At 35.2% G+C, this 17,960-nt stretch overlaps 1 protein-coding gene across 10 annotated transcripts in view; it reads left to right on the top strand.

The window, feature by feature from the left end:
- The window catches only part of Pam (peptidylglycine alpha-amidating monooxygenase), a 169,427-nt gene that overhangs the window by 110,510 nt on the left and 40,957 nt on the right, over window positions 1–17,960 (top strand). For 5 of the 10 annotated variants that reach the window (XM_042690736.1, XM_042690735.1, XM_042690733.1 and 2 more), the window contains exons 12-14: window positions 529–713; window positions 1,996–2,067; window positions 10,907–11,224. In XM_042690736.1, the coding sequence (XP_042546670.1) occupies window positions 529–713; window positions 1,996–2,067; window positions 10,907–11,224 (575 nt within the window). The remainder of the gene's footprint in view (window positions 1–528; window positions 714–1,995; window positions 2,068–10,906; window positions 11,225–17,960) is intronic. The other 5 variants (XM_042690741.1, XM_042690740.1, XM_042690738.1 and 2 more) reach the window with 1 other exon arrangement.

Here is a 17,960-nt window from a genome sequence, read left to right as displayed (position 1 = left end):
GGGTTTTAGAAAATAAAGAAAATTAAGAATAAAATCATAAGAAAAGACAGAAGGTATAACTCAACTCCGTAGATGCTATTTCCATCTGAAGAACAACTACAAATGGCTATTTTTTTTGCCGTTGAAACTTAGATAGGTGTAAATAAAATAACTGCCTATATTCCCATTGTTGAATCCATTGCTGGAAGATCTTCTAGGCACCTTCTGTCTTGCATTAAGAATGCATTGTAGCTCTCACACTTGATCATAGCCACAAAACAAACTATGAATTTAAAAAAATGCATTGTAGCTGCAAGCCTAGCTACTTAGGAGGGTGGGATCTGTGGATTCTGGTTAAAAACCAACCTGGGCAGGAAAGTCTATGAGACTCTTATGTCAGTTAACTACCAGAAAGCCAGAAAATAGATCAGGGACAATGGCCAGGCCATGAGTTCTAGCCACAGGATTAGGACACACACACACACACACAAAAGAATGCATTGTATGTGAATGGCTCATTAGTTATATATCCTTTCTTTTTGCCTGCAGTGGGACATCCAGTGATGAGATGTGCAACTTATACATCATGTATTACATGGAAGCCAAGCATGCAGTGTCTTTTATGACCTGCACACAGAACGTGGCGCCAGAGATGTTCCGAATGATTCCCCCAGAGGCCAATGTTCCCATTCCTGTGAAGTCTGACATGGGCATGATGCATGGGCATCACCATGGTGAGTTGGGTGCTTAGTATAAAGTAATGGAGGATTTTACATTTTACATTTTTGTGTACTGCTGACTATAGAATTCCTATTTCGGGGCTGGGAAGGTGGTTCAGTGGTAGAGCACTTGCCTTGCATGCATGAGGCCCTGGGTTCCATTCCTCAGCACCACATAAGCAAAAAGAAAAAAGCTGGAAGTGGCGCTGTAGCTTAAGTGGTAGAGCGCTAGCCTTGAGCTGAAGAGCTGAGGGACAGCGCCCAGGCCCAGAGTTCAGGCCCCACGACCGGACCCAAAAAAAAAAAAAAAAGAATTCATATTTCAAATATGAATTCAAATTCACATTTCAAATCATTTTTATTCTCTTTTTCATTCATACCATGACCTGGCCACACTTTCATACACTCTCTCTTTTCTCTGACATGAACCCCCGACCCCATCAAAACATTAAAGAAAAAGGATTTTTGAACAAGAGTAAAACAGACTGGTTTGAGCACCTCATTTAATTTGTTTTCTGATTTCCTCATCTCAAACCTCCTGTAGCCAACAATGACTTCCACAATTTCGGAATTCACAAATTACTCTGTGCTCTCAAATGTGCTATTTTCCATGAAAATATCATCGCCAACCATATCCTGAGTTATCCATTTCATGATTCTCTTCAGGCAAAGAACAATTACTGGTATTACTAGTCTTATCCTTATTGGTCCCCTTCTCAAAATTGTTCATTACCTCATTATTCATTTACTAAATGCTCATATTGATTCTCATTTCTTTAGCTTTATATCACAAAATCCACATCATATTTTAATTGCATGAAGTATGCTAAGGGAGCTCTTACTGAATTTTGCAAATCCAATTATAACATGCCAGTACAGCAAGTTGTTTCTTCCTGGTAGAGATTTCATGGGAGGAGGTAACACAGCAATCAGGTCCATTTATTAAGACACCAATATACTTTTTAGAAAATGTCTTGAAAATATCTAAGGTGCTTTCAAATATTGCTAAATATAACTAAAAGTATGAGTAGATTTGTTTAAAAATTAAAATTCTATGCTATCTATAAGGTATTTTAAAAAGCAGTTGACCTAGTTATTTTATCAGAAGTCAGGTAATTAGTAATGCTGCTGTAGGTAGTAAGGAGTGTGCATCATGTCTACCATGTAAAAATTTAATGCTGTAATAAACACAAGATTCTGGATAATATTTTACATTTCTGACACAATAACTATAAACTATTCAGGTAGTTTATATATACTGCAAAGTTATGCTTTTTATTTTTTTATTTTTTCACAGAACCTGAGAACAAAGATAAGACTACCTTACTACAGCAACCCAAACGGGAAGAAGAAGAAGTACTGGACCAGGGTATGTTTGCTTATTCTGGTAACTAGGCCTATAAAAATATTCAGTATCCAAATAGGCAATGAAATCATGGTGTTAGGGGGATATTTTAGTTCTTTTCTCTGTATCAGCCTCAAACCTTATTATTGCTGTTTTCTTAAATGCATAAGTTATGAGGCAATGGTCAAGTATTGCAGTTGGACTTGAAAGTAGAATTCATTAGTTTAATTTATCCCTGTATGGTTTTTCTTTCTTTGTTTCAATTCATTTAATATTGTAATTTTTGTGTACAATACAAACATACAAATGGACTGGGTACGTATATATGTACATATTCTTATTTAGATATTGAGCTCTCTTTGAAATCTAATGATCTTTGCCATTTAAATTCTGTGTATATGATATGATGTGTTTGATTGCTATATGTGAGGCTCAAGAGAAAAGAAATTAAGAATTGAAGCCAGCACCTGTAATCCTAGCTACCGAGGAGGCTGAGATCTGAGAATTGAGGTGCAAAGCCAGCCTGGGCAGGAAATTCCGTGAAACTCTTATCTCCAATAAACCACCAGAAAACCAGAAGTGGCACTGTGGCTCAAGTGGTAGAGCGCTAGCCTTGGGCTGAAGAGCTGGGGGACAGCACTCAGGCCCAGAGTTAAAGCCCCATACTGACAAAAAAAAAAAGAGAAATTAAGAATTGAGTTTGTATTTTATGTCTGTAAATTACTGTTCTCTGTCTTCAGCAAGGGAAAGTATCACTTCTGAGGAGGAAGAGACAGAAGGATCATTGTTCAAGGCCAGCCCTGGTAGAAGTTAGTAAGACTCTATCTCAAATACAATTTGCCTCTAATCCTAGGTATTTTCAGAAGTTGAAGTTTGCCATAACAAGGCATCCAGAGCAAAGTTATCATGAGATCCAGTCTGAAAAACAAACTTAAAGCCAAAGAACAAACAAAAGTAGAGGGTGTTTGATGGTCCTTTGTCTTATACAGCAATGGCTGGCACAAAAAGTTTTCTCTCCTGATTCTTGGTTTCTGGTTTCTAGACTGCTGTTTAGAAGATAGTGTTTTGATTAGGTGCTGGAGTATATTACTGCCTAAATATGATATTTTTTAATCATCAGTTTAATCATTATGCAAGCACCTATTTCCTGATAATATAAGGCATTTTTGAAATAGGCAGAATTTTCTTTTGACAACATATAGAAATTCCCTAGTTCAAATGCTCCTGGAATTCTCCAAAATGTATTAAGTATATACCTAAGATAAGATTCTTGAACAAATTTTATTTGCAAAAAGAATCTAAACTTTTTAAAGAAAAGAGCACTCGGAAAGAAAAATAAAAAGTATCATGTAACAGATTGAAAATTTTGTAGATTGTATTCCATAGCATCTTGTCCTACAAAAGTAGGCTCTTAAAAATATTTTTAGCTTAATATTCTGTGTGTTAAATCCATTTAAGGAGATGACTTTGCACTAATGAGCTGGCTAATGAGTAAAAAAGCTAAATTTATCAGTCATCTACATATTATTAACTAGGAAGTCATTAAGCATCCAAACTATAGTAACACTGATAATGTTTCCAATAATTGTACTGAAATCTGTTCATCTTTGACAGTGAACTATTTGATATGGCACAGTTTAAAATATAAAAATGTATGTCTTTGAAAGAATTTGAGTTATCTTAAACTTCACTTCCAAATACTGTATCATACAGAGAGAAGGAGACTATAGAATGAGTCTGTCATTTAAAAGTTGTGGTGTCTTATAAAACACTGTATTTCTGTGGAAACTGATGCTGGATGATGGCTTACCTTTTGAGGTTCCTTGAGTTGATCAAGGGAAAAATTAACACCTCTGAAAGATTAGAAACCTAGAGTTTTTGTTCGAAAAGTAATTTGTGGGGGGGGGGGGGGGGTGTATCAGTCCTAAGCCTTTAAATCTGGGCCTGGGTGCTGTCCCTGTGCTTTTATGCTTAAGATTAGCACTCTACCACTTGAGCCACACCTCTGCTTCTGGCTTTTTTGGTAGTTTAGTAGCGATGAAAGTCTCACATACTTTCTCTCTCTGGCTGGCTTTGAACCACTATCCTCAGATCTCAGCCTCTTGAGTAGGTGGGATTTCAGGCCTGAGTCACTGGCAGCAAGCCAACGTAATTTTAATTGTGAAAATACCAGACACAGGGGTTACAATTACATGGGCAAGGTAATGAGTACATTTCTTATCAATGTAAGATTTAATCTCTTCTTTTCTTATAGTAGGAAGGCATCATATGTACCAAATGCTTTGAAATGCTTCTGTATTTTTCCATCCACTACTGTTTTGCATTTAGTAGTATGTATAGTGTTTTTAATGTACCCAAACTCTTACAAGGAGGAATTCTATGAGTATATGTGAAGTGATTTCCTTATCTTCTTTTACTTATGAACAAAAACTGCTATAGCTAAAGTAATATAATTTGGAAAAGTATTGATATTCTTGCCAGCTTTAATATTGTGGACAATAAGCTTTGGTGCTCATGTGATGGAAGTGGAGGATCCATCCAGCAGCCATCACCTCCTATGTTAAGTCAATACTCAGCAATGCCATTTCAGTATACTCTGTGTGTTAATCTTCTGGTCCCTGGAGACCCCAAGAACCTAAAATTTGAAGATCAATATGGAAATGTACAAAACACACTTTGATACAGGTAGTTCCTTTGATGCACTAATGAGATCAATCTATCGCTTTGAGTATACAGGACAAGTTTGCTCATTATTGAAAGAGGAGTATTCTGTTCTCAAGATATCTGTATGAAATAGCTATTACTTTTAGTCCCTGGGGATTCAAGTTGACCAAATAGGTAATAGGAGGGGAGAACTCTTAGCCATTCAAATAAATCATTCCATCTGTGTTTATTTTTAAAGGAAGTCTTTAAACTTAATCAATCACCTTATATTGTTTTTTGACACAGTAATTTGTATTCATGTGTCCCACCAGTTTGGATTAATACTTTTGATTTTTTACTTCCAATAAGTAACTGTCCTGAAATCATTTCCACATCCTAGTCAAACTAACAGGTACCATCCATGTTGGTTCTATAGAAGCTGTCAAACTCTCATAGGAAACAGAACAGTTGTGAGGCAAGAAAAGGAAACATTAGGGAATGTGCACAACATTAGGGAATGTGTACCCAGAGACCAGCCCTGTTCCCAATATAATAGTTCTACCTGGATAATGTAAAGCACACATGCACATACACACATATTGATGTCCCAACCCGCAGTACGTCAACAAGGGCGGTGAACCTAAGCAAGAAAGAATGAAGGGACAAGAGACACAAAGGATGACAGCAAGACAGGGATTCTGATCAAGCTGCAAATTTTTATTTTTCACACAGGGGTATTTATATGCTTGGAATAAGGAAGCTTTTTCATTGGCCGTTAAGGAAGCTGTTTCATTGGCCGTAGCAGTGCAGGATGTTTGCTTAGGGCAGGGGGAAAGGGTGGTCTTTAGCAGTTGCAGGATGTTTACTTAGGGCAGGATGAGGGTAGGATTCTGTAAACTCAGCCTCAAGATGTTCCAGTGAGATAGTCAAGCCTATCATGTTGAGAGACTTCCTTTTGGCTCCCAACATATTGAGATGCATATAGGTGTCTACATACATATATACATATGTATATACAGAGAGAAAGAAAAGTATATACACATACTCCCTATCTTAATGTTGTAAAACTAGTAGGAAGATAAAAATAAGATATGTACCACCTTTGCTAAGTAAAGATGAAGAGTGTTGAGGGTGGAGTAGAATTATAATATCCCATAAATTGAATGTGGCTGCTTATGAGTATTCCATAAAAAGGATGTAGCTGGGCACAGATGGACAGGAAGTCGCATGAGTGTATAACATGGAGAATGAAATCCAAAGAGAATCAGTGATATTTTAAACACAAATTTCCATAACACTTTGTTTCTATGAGAATTATAAATGCTTTCTTTTCTTTTGTGTTCTTCATACTGACATTGCTGGCTTTTAAAGGATTTTTCTAGTGGGCTGAGAAGGTGGCTCAGTGGTAGTGCTTGCCTTGCATGCATGAGGCCCTGGTTTCGATTCCTCATAAGCAAAAAGAAAAAAGCCAGAAGTGGCACTGTGGCTCAAGTGGTAGAGTACTAGCCTTGAGCTGAAGAGCCACCTTCCCAGCCCAAAAATAATCTATTTCTATATATGTGAGTTCATCTGTGAACAAGTCAGTTATGCCTGTGTCCATGCACAGAGACACCAATAAATATCTGAAACAGACATGTCTACCATCGTATAAAATCATTATCAGTGAAGAATTAACTACATATGTAATAACTTTTAGAAATGAAATAGTAAAGCCAACAGAGGAATAGCTGAATCCTGGGAAGCTATTTGGGAAAAGGAGGCAAGATTTGTATCTCATAGACCCCACATATACATCTCTCACTTATATACTGTAGTTGGTTCTTTTAAGAAACTAACACATGAGCTAGGAAGGTGGCTCAGTGGTAGAGTGCTTGCCTTGTATGCATGAGGCTCTGGGTTCGATTCTTCAGCACCACATAAGCAGAAAAAGCCGGAAGTGGCACTGTGGCTCAAGTAGTAGAACACTAGCCTTGAGCTGAAAAGCTGAGGGACAGCGGCCAGCCCCCGAGTTCAGGCCCCACAAATGGCAGAAAAAAAAAGAAAAGAAACTAACACATGTTTTAAAGGTTATCTTCATTTCAGAAGCATTATTATTTCTATTGTTTCCTATGCCCAAAAGATAGCCTAATATTTTTCTCAAAAAAGAGTATAGGCAGTGTCAGAGCTCTGCTGCCTGCAACCAAGATTCTCCAAATCACAGCAGCGCTGGTGGTACTCCTGTCAGAATAATCAGGATGATTTGATGTCCTTAAAAACTGAGACCACAACAATGCTTGATAAGAAATGTACTTGTTATCTTGCCCATGTAATTATAACTCCTCTGTACAGTATTCTCACAATTAAAAAAAAAAACTGAGACCACAAATTGAAAGTTGAAATCTACAATACCAATATGGCCATATCATTGTGTGTAACATGCTGGACAACAATTCTTTTTGCTTCAGGAAAGGCTTTAACTTGTTTTATGTGGTTTGTACCATACTCTTCCCATTGTAGTCTTTGTGTGCCCTATCTAATCAATCTCTCTACTCAAAGGTCAGCATGAGGTATTCTATTCCCAAGGCAGGTGTAGGATATAAGAAAAATACAATTTGCAGAGGGAAAACATTCCATGACCCCAGACAGTTAAAGGTCTTCAGGCACCTTCTGTGAAACAGAATAATTTCACAGTGGTTTTACGCTAACAAAAATGAATTACCCTTGGTATGTTTTATCAAATGAGAAGATTCAAGAGAACAAGATTGCAAGTTAAAACCACAGTTGTATACTATTAAAGGTTGGTTTTTTTTTTAATCATTAACAGTTGGTAATGTTTGTGGGAAAAGGGACACAAAGGCAGGACTTACTACCGAAAAATCATATTCCTTTGCTTGTTCAGGATAAGACATTCCCTTCATCCCTTGTCAAAGAACGTATGATTTTAGACTCATCCTAGCTAATTTCATGGATTCCTAATGCCACTTAGCTTGCGGTTCTAAAGAAGATAACATTCTGTTTTGTTGTCTTATTCACTAAAATTTTATCAGTTTGTTATGATTTATGAGCCACTCACAAGTCTTTATTTATTGAATTCATCTATCAAGCACAATTCTGAATACCCTCAAGGCTTTGGAAAGCTGGCTGAATGATGTTTTGGTTTCCTAATAATGGAATAGGCAGATATGAATGAGTGTTTATCACACGGTTGTTTTTCTTCTGAGATATGTCCGAATGCATGGTAGTTTTAAAAGATTCTCCTATTTTATATTCTTCAATTTATACTTTCTTCATTTTCTTAAGAAGGCTAAATCCCATTTCTGATTGTTTATTCAATCCAAGGAGTACTATAAAAGTCAAAAATGTAATAAAGTTCAGGTCATTTGTGATATTAGAACTGGACACAATGGTTATGTTTGCTTCTTTCAGGCTAGAGAATAAATATTGTGTATGAGTAGTAAGTCAACAATCCATACACCAAATTGACTTTTACCAGAAGAGAAAATGTTATGTCTGAGTCTTAAAACAAAAATATTAAAACCTTCCTTTGCAGCTTCTTCATTAACCAATGTGTTTCTAGGCTCTCATCTTATTAGCTTGGTCCCTTGGCATATTTTGTCAGTAGTTAAAACACTGATGAACATAGAAATTGTGTAAGAACTGTTGGTTATGTACTAGTGATAGCCAAGGAGAGTCAATAAATGATTATTTTTATTTTGGAAAGTTACTAATAGTTTTTATCATCTTGTTTTTAAATATGTATTTATTGTAAAGATACTGTACAGAGGGATTACAGGTACATGAGCAAGGTAACGAGTCCATTTCCTATCAAGCATTATGATCATTCTTAAAAGTCAAACATCTGACACAATTAAAACCTGTATGTTTTTATCTAACAAGTAGAGATTATTTTGCTTAATTTTTTTGCTGTTTGACTTTTTTTATTCTCTTTAAGTAGTTGTACATCAGAATTACCATTCAGCAAATCATTTCATGAATGCAATGCATTTCATTATTCTTCTCTATCTCTCCCCACTCTACCCTCCTTCAGTTTTCTTAATTTTGTAGGAGATGTATTAAATGTTATGACTGTATTCTTCCCCTGCTGCCAGATGTTCAATGTATGTTTCTATTTACTTTAATTTATTCTCATTATGTTTCTCAAAGTAAACCAGAGAAATTTCCACGCTGGGACCAGGAAATCATAAATGATCCTTGCTAAATAGAAAAATGTCCAATGAGCCAGCAACTAGTTAATGCAATCACACAACTTAAACACCAGAGTTTCAATGGAAGTGTTCACATACGCATCCATTGTGCTGCTTTTCATATTTCAGCATACTAATTGCTACTATAATTATGTTTCCCACATCTTAAACCCACTCAGTAAAATTTATATTTAAAAGACTTACAGCATTTCTGTTTCATATAATTGAAGTGTTATTCAGGTGCAGTGGCTCATAGCTATAATCCCAGCCACATGGGAGACACAGAATGGAGGATCACAGTTTAAGGCTAACCAGGCAAAACGTAGCAAGATTCTATGAGGAAGAGGAGAAATGGGAGTGGGCAGAATGCAGTAAAGATTTCAATGTATATCCTACACAATTTTTAAAAAGACAGGGGCTAGGAAGGTGGCTCAGTGGTAAAGTGCTTGCCTTGCATGGATGAGGCCCTGGGTTCGATTCCTCAGCACCACATAAGCAAAAAGAAAAAAGCCGGAAGTGGTGCTGTGGCTCAAGTGGTAGAGCTAGCCTTGAGCTGAAGAGCTGAGAGACAGCGCCCAGGCCTAGAGTTCAGGCCCCACGACCAGAACCAAAAAATAAAAAATGAAAACATTTTTTTTAAAGTGAGGCAGGGGCAGGTTGAGAGATATGGATCAGAATGTTAGAAGGGGTGACATTGATCAAGATGCATTGTATTCATAAGGACTGGGTAGTCTTACCTCAGAAGTACAAGGCTGAGATTAAACTCTGGTATGCCATAGGTGGGGAGGAATAGAAAGAGACTGAGACAGACAGACAGACAGAAGACAGACAGAGACAGAGAAAGAGAGCTCTTTCTGGTTTCTGCATATGACTATAGGAGATGGCCATCTAGTGGTCTCTTACACCAGGAGTTATTTGTAGAAATGATGTTCTGGAATATTCTCATAGGCTCACTGAAACTTGAATGTAGCTTAAGCCTATTGCATTTTTTAATATTGTTTTGCCCTCTTAAACAATGACAATTTTCAATGATTTCAGTGGAGCCACTTTATTGTACATTTTGTATTTTATTACGGCTTTCAGGATTTTGCTGACAAAACTGAGTACACAAAGCCCTGACCCTCTTTTCTTCATCTGTTAGCCTGATTTGATCCAACTTTATAAATTACGACTTCTGTATCTGGAACATTATGTTTTAATGTTATATGAAATGTCTTATTGTACAATCATATTAAACTCTTTATGCTTAGTAAATGAAGCAGAAGAATTTAGTGGTGGATTTTGTTTTTCTGTGGGGCAGGGTGGTATGGTGACTTACAAAGTTTTATTGAGCTGGAATTCACTTTCTTCATTTTAAGGAGATTGATTCTATTACTTGGTAATTATTTTCTGATTAAAGATTTCACTAAGATTTCACTGGGCAAAATTTGAAAACCTACTTGGAATTTATTAAGCCAAGATTTTTTGTAAACATGACAAGATCCATTACCATCATCCTGGAAAGACTACTTAAGCTCTTGAACCAATTTCTTAGTAAAATATTTTTAGCAGCATGTACATGCCTAAGCCAGTTATGAATGTTTGGAAATACATACTTTAATAGACTTTTAACACAACCTGTGAAGGCATTTTAAAGAGAGCTTGTGAAGATTCATTTTCTTTAATGTGGCTGTTGACAGTACTTTAAGAATCTGATGCATTCTCAATTTCCATATCAATTTAACTATACTGTGAAAGCCATTTAGTTGAAATATACCATGCAATTGCAATGTATTATTTTGTTCTGCAAATGTCAGTCAACATGCTATGTAATAACAAGAGTAGATGTTGTGTTAATGAAATGTAAGGGTATGTTATTCTTTCACAGTTACAGGAATTCTGATTTTTTTTTCTTTTCTTATATTTGAAGTCTAAGAACAACCTTGTCACTCACTTACTAGGAAGAATCACGAGATGATATTAAGGCACCAACATTTGTCAATTTTGCCATCTTATCAACCCTCCACCTCTTTGTCTCTTTTCTTTTTTTCCCACAGGTGATTTCTATTCACTCCTTTCCAAGCTGCTAGGAGAAAGGGAAGATGTTGTTCATGTGCACAAGTATAATCCTACAGAAAAGGCAGAATCAGAGTCAGACCTGGTAGCCCAGATTGCAAACGTAGTCCAAAAGAAGGATCTTGGTCGGTCTGATGCGAGAGAGGGTACAGAACACGGGGAGCAGGGCAATGCTATTCTTGTCAGAGACAGAATCCACAAATTCCACAGACTAGAATCTACTTTGAGGCCAGCAGAGAACAAAGTTTTCTCATTACAGAAGCCTGACGAAGGCACCTGGGAACCAGAACACACAGGAGGTGCGTGTAGGGTTTCTTTTAAGAAATAAAATATGAAAGAGTGCAATCCACATTAGCAAAATCTGAAGGGAATAAAAACTCACCAATGAAAAAGATTTGTTAGGAAAAAAGCATTACACAGAGTAGTTATCAGATACCCATACCACATGAATTCACTGGTTGTTCAATGAGTGAATCAGAACTAGAATGACCAAAAATACTTAGATCTTTCTGGGAAGCATACTTTTAAAGACAGTGAAGGGAGCTGGGAAGGTGGCTCAGTGGTAGAGTGCTTGCCTTGCATGCATGAGGCCCTGCACCACATAAGCAGAAAAAGCCCAAAGTGGTGCTATGGCTCAAGTGCTAGAGCTCTAGCCTTGATTGAGGTGAAGAGCTCAGGGACAGCACCCAGGCCTAGGGTTCAAGCCCCACAACCGACAAAAAAAAAAAAAAAAAAGACAGTGAAAATCACTATAACAAGTCAACATTTTCCATTTTGCTCAGGACAAAGAAGTTAAGGGTTTCAAAAACTCACATGTAAATTCCAGTGTATTCAGTGCATATGCATTATCTTCTTTTAGGGTAATTAAATTCCTCTGAAAGGAATCATACTTCTGACATTCTTATCCCAATAACTTGTAAATTGTAGTCATTTTTTATGACTTTGATTTCCTAAGTTCCATTATCATTTTCTATCTTAATTGGAAAATTGAGTATGTATTTCTGAAGGGACCTGAAGTTAGTCAATAACTATCCGATTATCTTTACTTCCAACCAGGATTGGCTTTCATAATTAGAGGACAATACCTTATTCCCTTCAGGTTTCTATACCAGCAAGCTATAGATGCCTCATCTTTGTCTTTAATTGTGTTGTGGCCTCTGTGATATTGATTGTGTTTCATGTTACTTGCTAATGTGGAGAGCCAGATAATACAGCATGTGGAGATAATCTCCAAAAAAGTAACAGATATGCGTGCATGGCAGCTGTCCATGCGTGGGCTAGAATGGCACAGGCTGCCAGCTTGATGTTTTCAAATTCAGCTTTGCAGGAAGCCATAAATTATTCAAAACCCAGCTGATTTTTATTTATAATTATAAAAAATTAGCATGCGGTGCCTTTTGCTCACAAGGAAGTTTCAAGCATGGTCCATTGGGACTGGCCTAATGGTTTCCTATGAGATGTTAACTGCAATTTAACTCTTCCTATTTTGACAGGATCAGCCTTTTCTAACTCATTCTAAGTCTGTATTAATAGAACTTATGTTTGTCAAGCAGTAGTCCTTGGGCCTTTTGCTTAAGAAATTTAACCAAGGTGTTCAGGAAAAGAACATGCTTTATATCCTATTGAAGAACAATGGAATTGTTATCTGTGAAAGTTGCCTCTAGATGAGTAGTTTATCATGCCTCTGCCTACTTCATTACTAACCAGGAGTGTCTATCTGAGCCTTTATATTAAAGACAGTAGATTGTACCCCATATAACATGGAAATATGGATGGCAAAAGGGCCTTTTTGGTGAGAGTACTGTGGGCAAGCGTAAAGTAATTAAGAGTTTCAGCATGCCTATTCAATGACTCATCTTTGTTAGTCTTCAATTTGAAATGTTATCAAAGCCCTTGGGTGAGTATCAATGTACAGATTAGAGTTTCACATTAGGTATTGTATTTCTGAAACCTTTATTTTTCTGAAGAAATTAATAAAATATGGGAAATATATTTGCTTGTCATCTCTTCTGATATCTTCCAGTATAGTTGTAGAATGATGCTCAGGAGAGAAATGTTTCTGTAGGATCTGGTTTGGGCAGCCTTGTTTCATTTCATATATGGGTACATGTCACTGAACTTAATAGATCAGTGAGGCTGAGACACCACAAATCCTAATTATAGAGGGAAAGTGTACATGTGTATACTTTCAGAAGTGACTTCTTTTTTATTTTACAGAAGTGACTTCTTTGAATACATTTCACTACTTGAACCTCAAAACAAAAAAATAACTAAATGCAAATTAATGAAAATCCTATTTAAGGAATCTACTTCTAAAATCATTTTTCCTAGCTCTCTCTGACTATTTGCTATTAAACAGTTCATTAACTTTTTTTGATGCTGTGTCACACTGTTGAATAAGCCAGAGGAACACCTATCTCCAGGAAGAGCCTTCATTGTCAAAAAAAAAAGTAGGCTGTTTTTCACATAAAATGTTCTAACAAAATCTATTAGTTTAATCTGTGTGTATTCTTCAAAGTATAGGCAAAGTTTGATGGATAATATTCCATTGTCTCTCTTGTCTGCTCTCTTTACTCCAGACAAAGTTGAGAAATTAACTGTCTTTTGATGTACTTAATTTGCTATACGGAAGAATGTAACTGCTTATATGACATTTTATTGAAACAAAAATTAAAGACGACTGTGTTGTTTAAATATTATAGCTCAGAAGTTTCAGACATGCTTAAGGCATTAATTTTCAAAGGAAGAAAGTGAAGTCAAAAGGAAGTTAACCTGTCTGACTGAGGTCAGAGTCTGAATACAAATGTGGACTTTATGATTTCCACTACAAACGCTCAAGTTCCCAAATTTCAATAGAGTTGTTTTCAGAGTGAGGTTGACTTGCTTGCCCAGTTCAAGTGTTTTACTATGGAGATTTCATCCCTCACTACTTAGAAGTTGGAGTCTAATGAATTTTTTCTGTGTGCACAGTTCTTGATACCTGTACAGCCTAACAAAGTGGCACTTTAAATAATAGTACTTTAGATTTTATTGAAATGTCCATATGTGAAGAAACACATTGTGTTGATAGATCCCATCCAGATAAATTAATATTTCAGCTGAAATCTCTGAATGTGACTGTGTTGTACATAAAGTTTTCAAAACATGCCATTTTTTGGATGTTTATTTTGGTCAGAATTCTACTTGGTTACACACTATGGCACTGACTTTAAAATTCTCCACTTCATACCAGGCCACATTAAGACCACAGTAAAATAACATTACCAGTTTTCATTAGGTGAGAAAGTCCTTAACATTCTTCAGAACAAGATGTTTTAAGTATTGTGTTTTCATTGTTCCTCTAAGACAACAAATGTCTGCCCACAAGATCCCCATTAGCGAGTCTACATTTGGCCAAAATAAAATTTGGAAACCACTATGTGGAGAGAGTATAATGTAGTAGTCTCCAGACCACGGTGCCTGTCTGCCTAGCTTTGAATATAGCTCTACCATTTGCTCTGTGGTGTCTTGATAAGTCAATTTCTTACAACAACTCTCTAAGCTTTATTGTTTCATTAATAAAAGGAGAAGTACAACAGTGCAATCTTCATAAGTTGAAGTGGGAGTCAGGAGAAAGTGTGTGGAAAGTGTTTTTGAACAGTGTACAAATGCTGTGCATACAAATAATAGTTAATAATTGTTATGATATTTAGAAAATAATTCTCATTATTATGATCACCTTAGCATCATGTTGTATTGAGATTCTGAAAAATAAATACTACTGTAAGGATATAAATTCCTTTCTCTAAAGCAGCATTTCAAAGAGCAATTTTTTATGGTATCTCCTTGTGAAATTTATATTTGCTTTTTTCCCACGTTTTGATTGCTGTTTTTTTACAATGTTCCAACTCTTTCTTCAGCTTTTGAATAATCATTATGCGTGTACTGAATGATTGTGAAAATGGCAATACTGCCCAAAGCTACCTACATTTTTAAAGCTATTACAAATGAAGTTGCCTTCCTGATTTCACTCTTGATCTTCTCATTGTTGGCATACAGAAAAACTACTGGTTTTTGTGGGTTAATTTTACACCCTGCAACTTTGCTAAAGTTTGGGATCAGCTCAAGTAACTGCATAGTATACTAGGATCTCCTAAGAAGGTATTTCTAAGAACTTCATAAGGGGCTAGTAATTACTTCTGAACTCTACTGAATATTTGTTAATGTGCCCTTTAACATTTTTTACTTATTTGCTCCCTGAATAAGAAAAGGAATATTTTTGATAAGAATTAGTTCAATCTTGGAGATGCCCAGTGTCTTCTTAGTTGTCCCTAAAAGTGATTAAACTCCCATGGTTAAAAGGGTAAACATTATATGAAATGCTATTTAGAGAGAAATCCTCCATTTTCATTAGAAGTATAAATAAAATGTACTATCAAATGAAAGGAGAGATAATATTTTACTCTTCAGAAATATGTACCTTAGACCACTTAATTTAGAACTGGGGCTTTTCCACTAGCCTGAGAGATTTTCATTTTTTAATCACTTTATCTTTTCAAATTGTATTATACTATCTCATCTCTTTTTTTTCTTCTGATAGTAGTTCCAAAATAATATTTACTTGTCTTAGGTATTAACTACAAATAAACTTTCCTACATCCCCACTGACTGAAGGATCTTTAAAGAATATGAAATAAAAAATATAGAATTTCAAAAAAGAGCAATTCTTTTGAAATGTGTAGAAAAGCTACATGCTTTCAGTTTAGTAGTTGAGAAAGTGTTTGGCAGTGTCGTAATCTCATTGAGTTTTGTGGCTCACCAAGTGTCTGATCACTTACATTGATCTGCCATGGTGGTTGTATATGACATTTAATACATGTATTAAAATATTCAAACTTGAGTTCCTTTTCATAGTTGCCCTAGTTTGATTTCTATCATAGAGTATTATCTATATTGGGATAGCATTAATAAAGTAGAAATAAGATGTTAAATTTTTACACTAGATACTTTCTGGAGACTAGACTTGTTAAACTGTAAAAGCTACAGATGGTTCTAGATGACAAATTTTATTGCACAACCTGTCCTATCATAGAGAAGATTAATTCAGCATATATTGCAAAGCTCTGGATGTCATAAGTACATACACATGTGACACTTCTGATTCAATAAGTGAATTCAAGTGATTGTATACTTAAAATTCAGTAAGTTGTTCATTAAGTCCTTTCATCAATGTATTCTTAATTTTGAGTCCATTCTTATGACATATTTCATTATATCTAATCACAATCTTAAAGACATATCTAATCAAATCTCAAAGAATTCAAATTTGAAATATTTATTTATTAGCTGAAATCTTCTTCCATGAAGTGGATGAAAGTACCAACAAATATATAGTAATAGTTTTGAATCACAGTATTTTCAATGCATTAATTCACTTAATCCTCACAATGACTTTCTTCATATACTCATTTTGGAGAGAAGAAACTGAGATATAGGAAGGTTAATTTATATGCTAAAGCGCAACACCTTAAGGAAACAAGATGCAAAACCAGACAGACTTGCTTCTCTTTCTTGGTTTCTAATCTCTGTTATTTTGCATCTCATAAAAATATAAATTAACTATCTTGAGAGGTAGGTAGGTAGATGGGTAGGTTAACTTCTTCCAATCATCCAGTCATTTCAGCGTACAATTACAGAAACTACACAAAGTAGTTTATTGCCTTTGTCATATGTTCAAATGTTGTCCAAAATTTGACCAAGATGAAAAATTAAAGAACTTTTAAATATACTAATGCTTTTAAAGCCATGGTTGTGTCTTACCTCTTTTTCCCACTTCACTCCCATGAAATGAAACACAATCCATTACCACTATCTTCTGGGGTTGAATTAAATATTTCACCTGTAGTTTTACTTAATTATGGTTATTCCAGTCACTTCTGGTGAAAAACACTGTCCAAAACAGAGCATCTTTTCTTTAATAGTGGATAATTTCCAAGTGTACAGAAAGCAACCCTGGCATTTTATTTTTACAGAAATGCTCTAGTGATTTTTTTTTAGTCTCTTTTTTCCTTAGGGTTAAATATGGAGAGGCTTGTTACCCTAGAGTTAAGTCATAGTTCTGGATTTGAATCATTTTTTTGACTTTAGCTGCTAGTCCTTATATAACATAGATGAATGAATGCCCTTTGAAATACTTATTAATAATTTCATGTGAAAGGAACATTGATCACAAATACTAATCTCTTAAGAAAAGGTGTGAAATTCTTTTAGTGATTTATTGATGTAATTTTAGTGGCAATGTTTAATTTTCAAGCAGCTAGTAATATTTTTAGTAAATAACAGTATGAAGCCATATATTTATTTTTATGATGAATGCAAACTTTTTTCATAAAGTAATAAAATTTGTTTATTATAAACAGTATTATGTGTCACTTGGAAAAATTATAAAATTTCAAGAGGTGGCTTATGAACAACATTTTAATAATGTTTTACAAGTCACAATGAATTTGTATCAATATTACTAGAATCAAGAGCTAATATATTACCTTATTTTCTAAAAAATCGCTTCCTCCAAGAAGTTCTCAAATTTAAGATTTTTTTAAAGTAGCAATCAAGCTTAAAATAACTTCATTATTTGATATCTAAATTTAGAGTAACTCACATATAGAGTCAGGAATCATTGCCCAATGTAGCTTAACCAGTCTAGCAGCACATGATATTTCTGGTCATTCATAGCCAGATTGAGGTTTCTTATGCAATATTTATAATACTTATATTTATTTACATGATTATATTTAAAATAAAATGTTTAACGTTTGTAAATATATCTTATGTGCTATTTTTATTTAGCTTCCAAACAATGCATTTTTGAACACATTTATATTTTCTATCAGAATTAGCATCTCTGCACTTTTATGAGCACTTAGCTCTCAGTACATTTAGGTGTAGGAGCCAGTACATGTGTCTATTATCTTAAATGAGAATGATTGCTTAATACTCATTTTGTGAAGTTTCCACATACTATGGTTCATGCTGTTCTAGGTGGTAAAAAGAGTC

This window comes from Dipodomys spectabilis, unplaced genomic scaffold (assembly GCF_019054845.1).
Source record: "Dipodomys spectabilis isolate Male_0828 unplaced genomic scaffold, ASM1905484v1 ptg000140l, whole genome shotgun sequence".
NCBI classification, from domain to species: Eukaryota; Metazoa; Chordata; class Mammalia; order Rodentia; family Heteromyidae; genus Dipodomys; species Dipodomys spectabilis.
The sequence above is the reverse complement of the archived record's forward strand: the minus strand, read 5'-3'. Positions and strand labels throughout refer to the sequence as shown.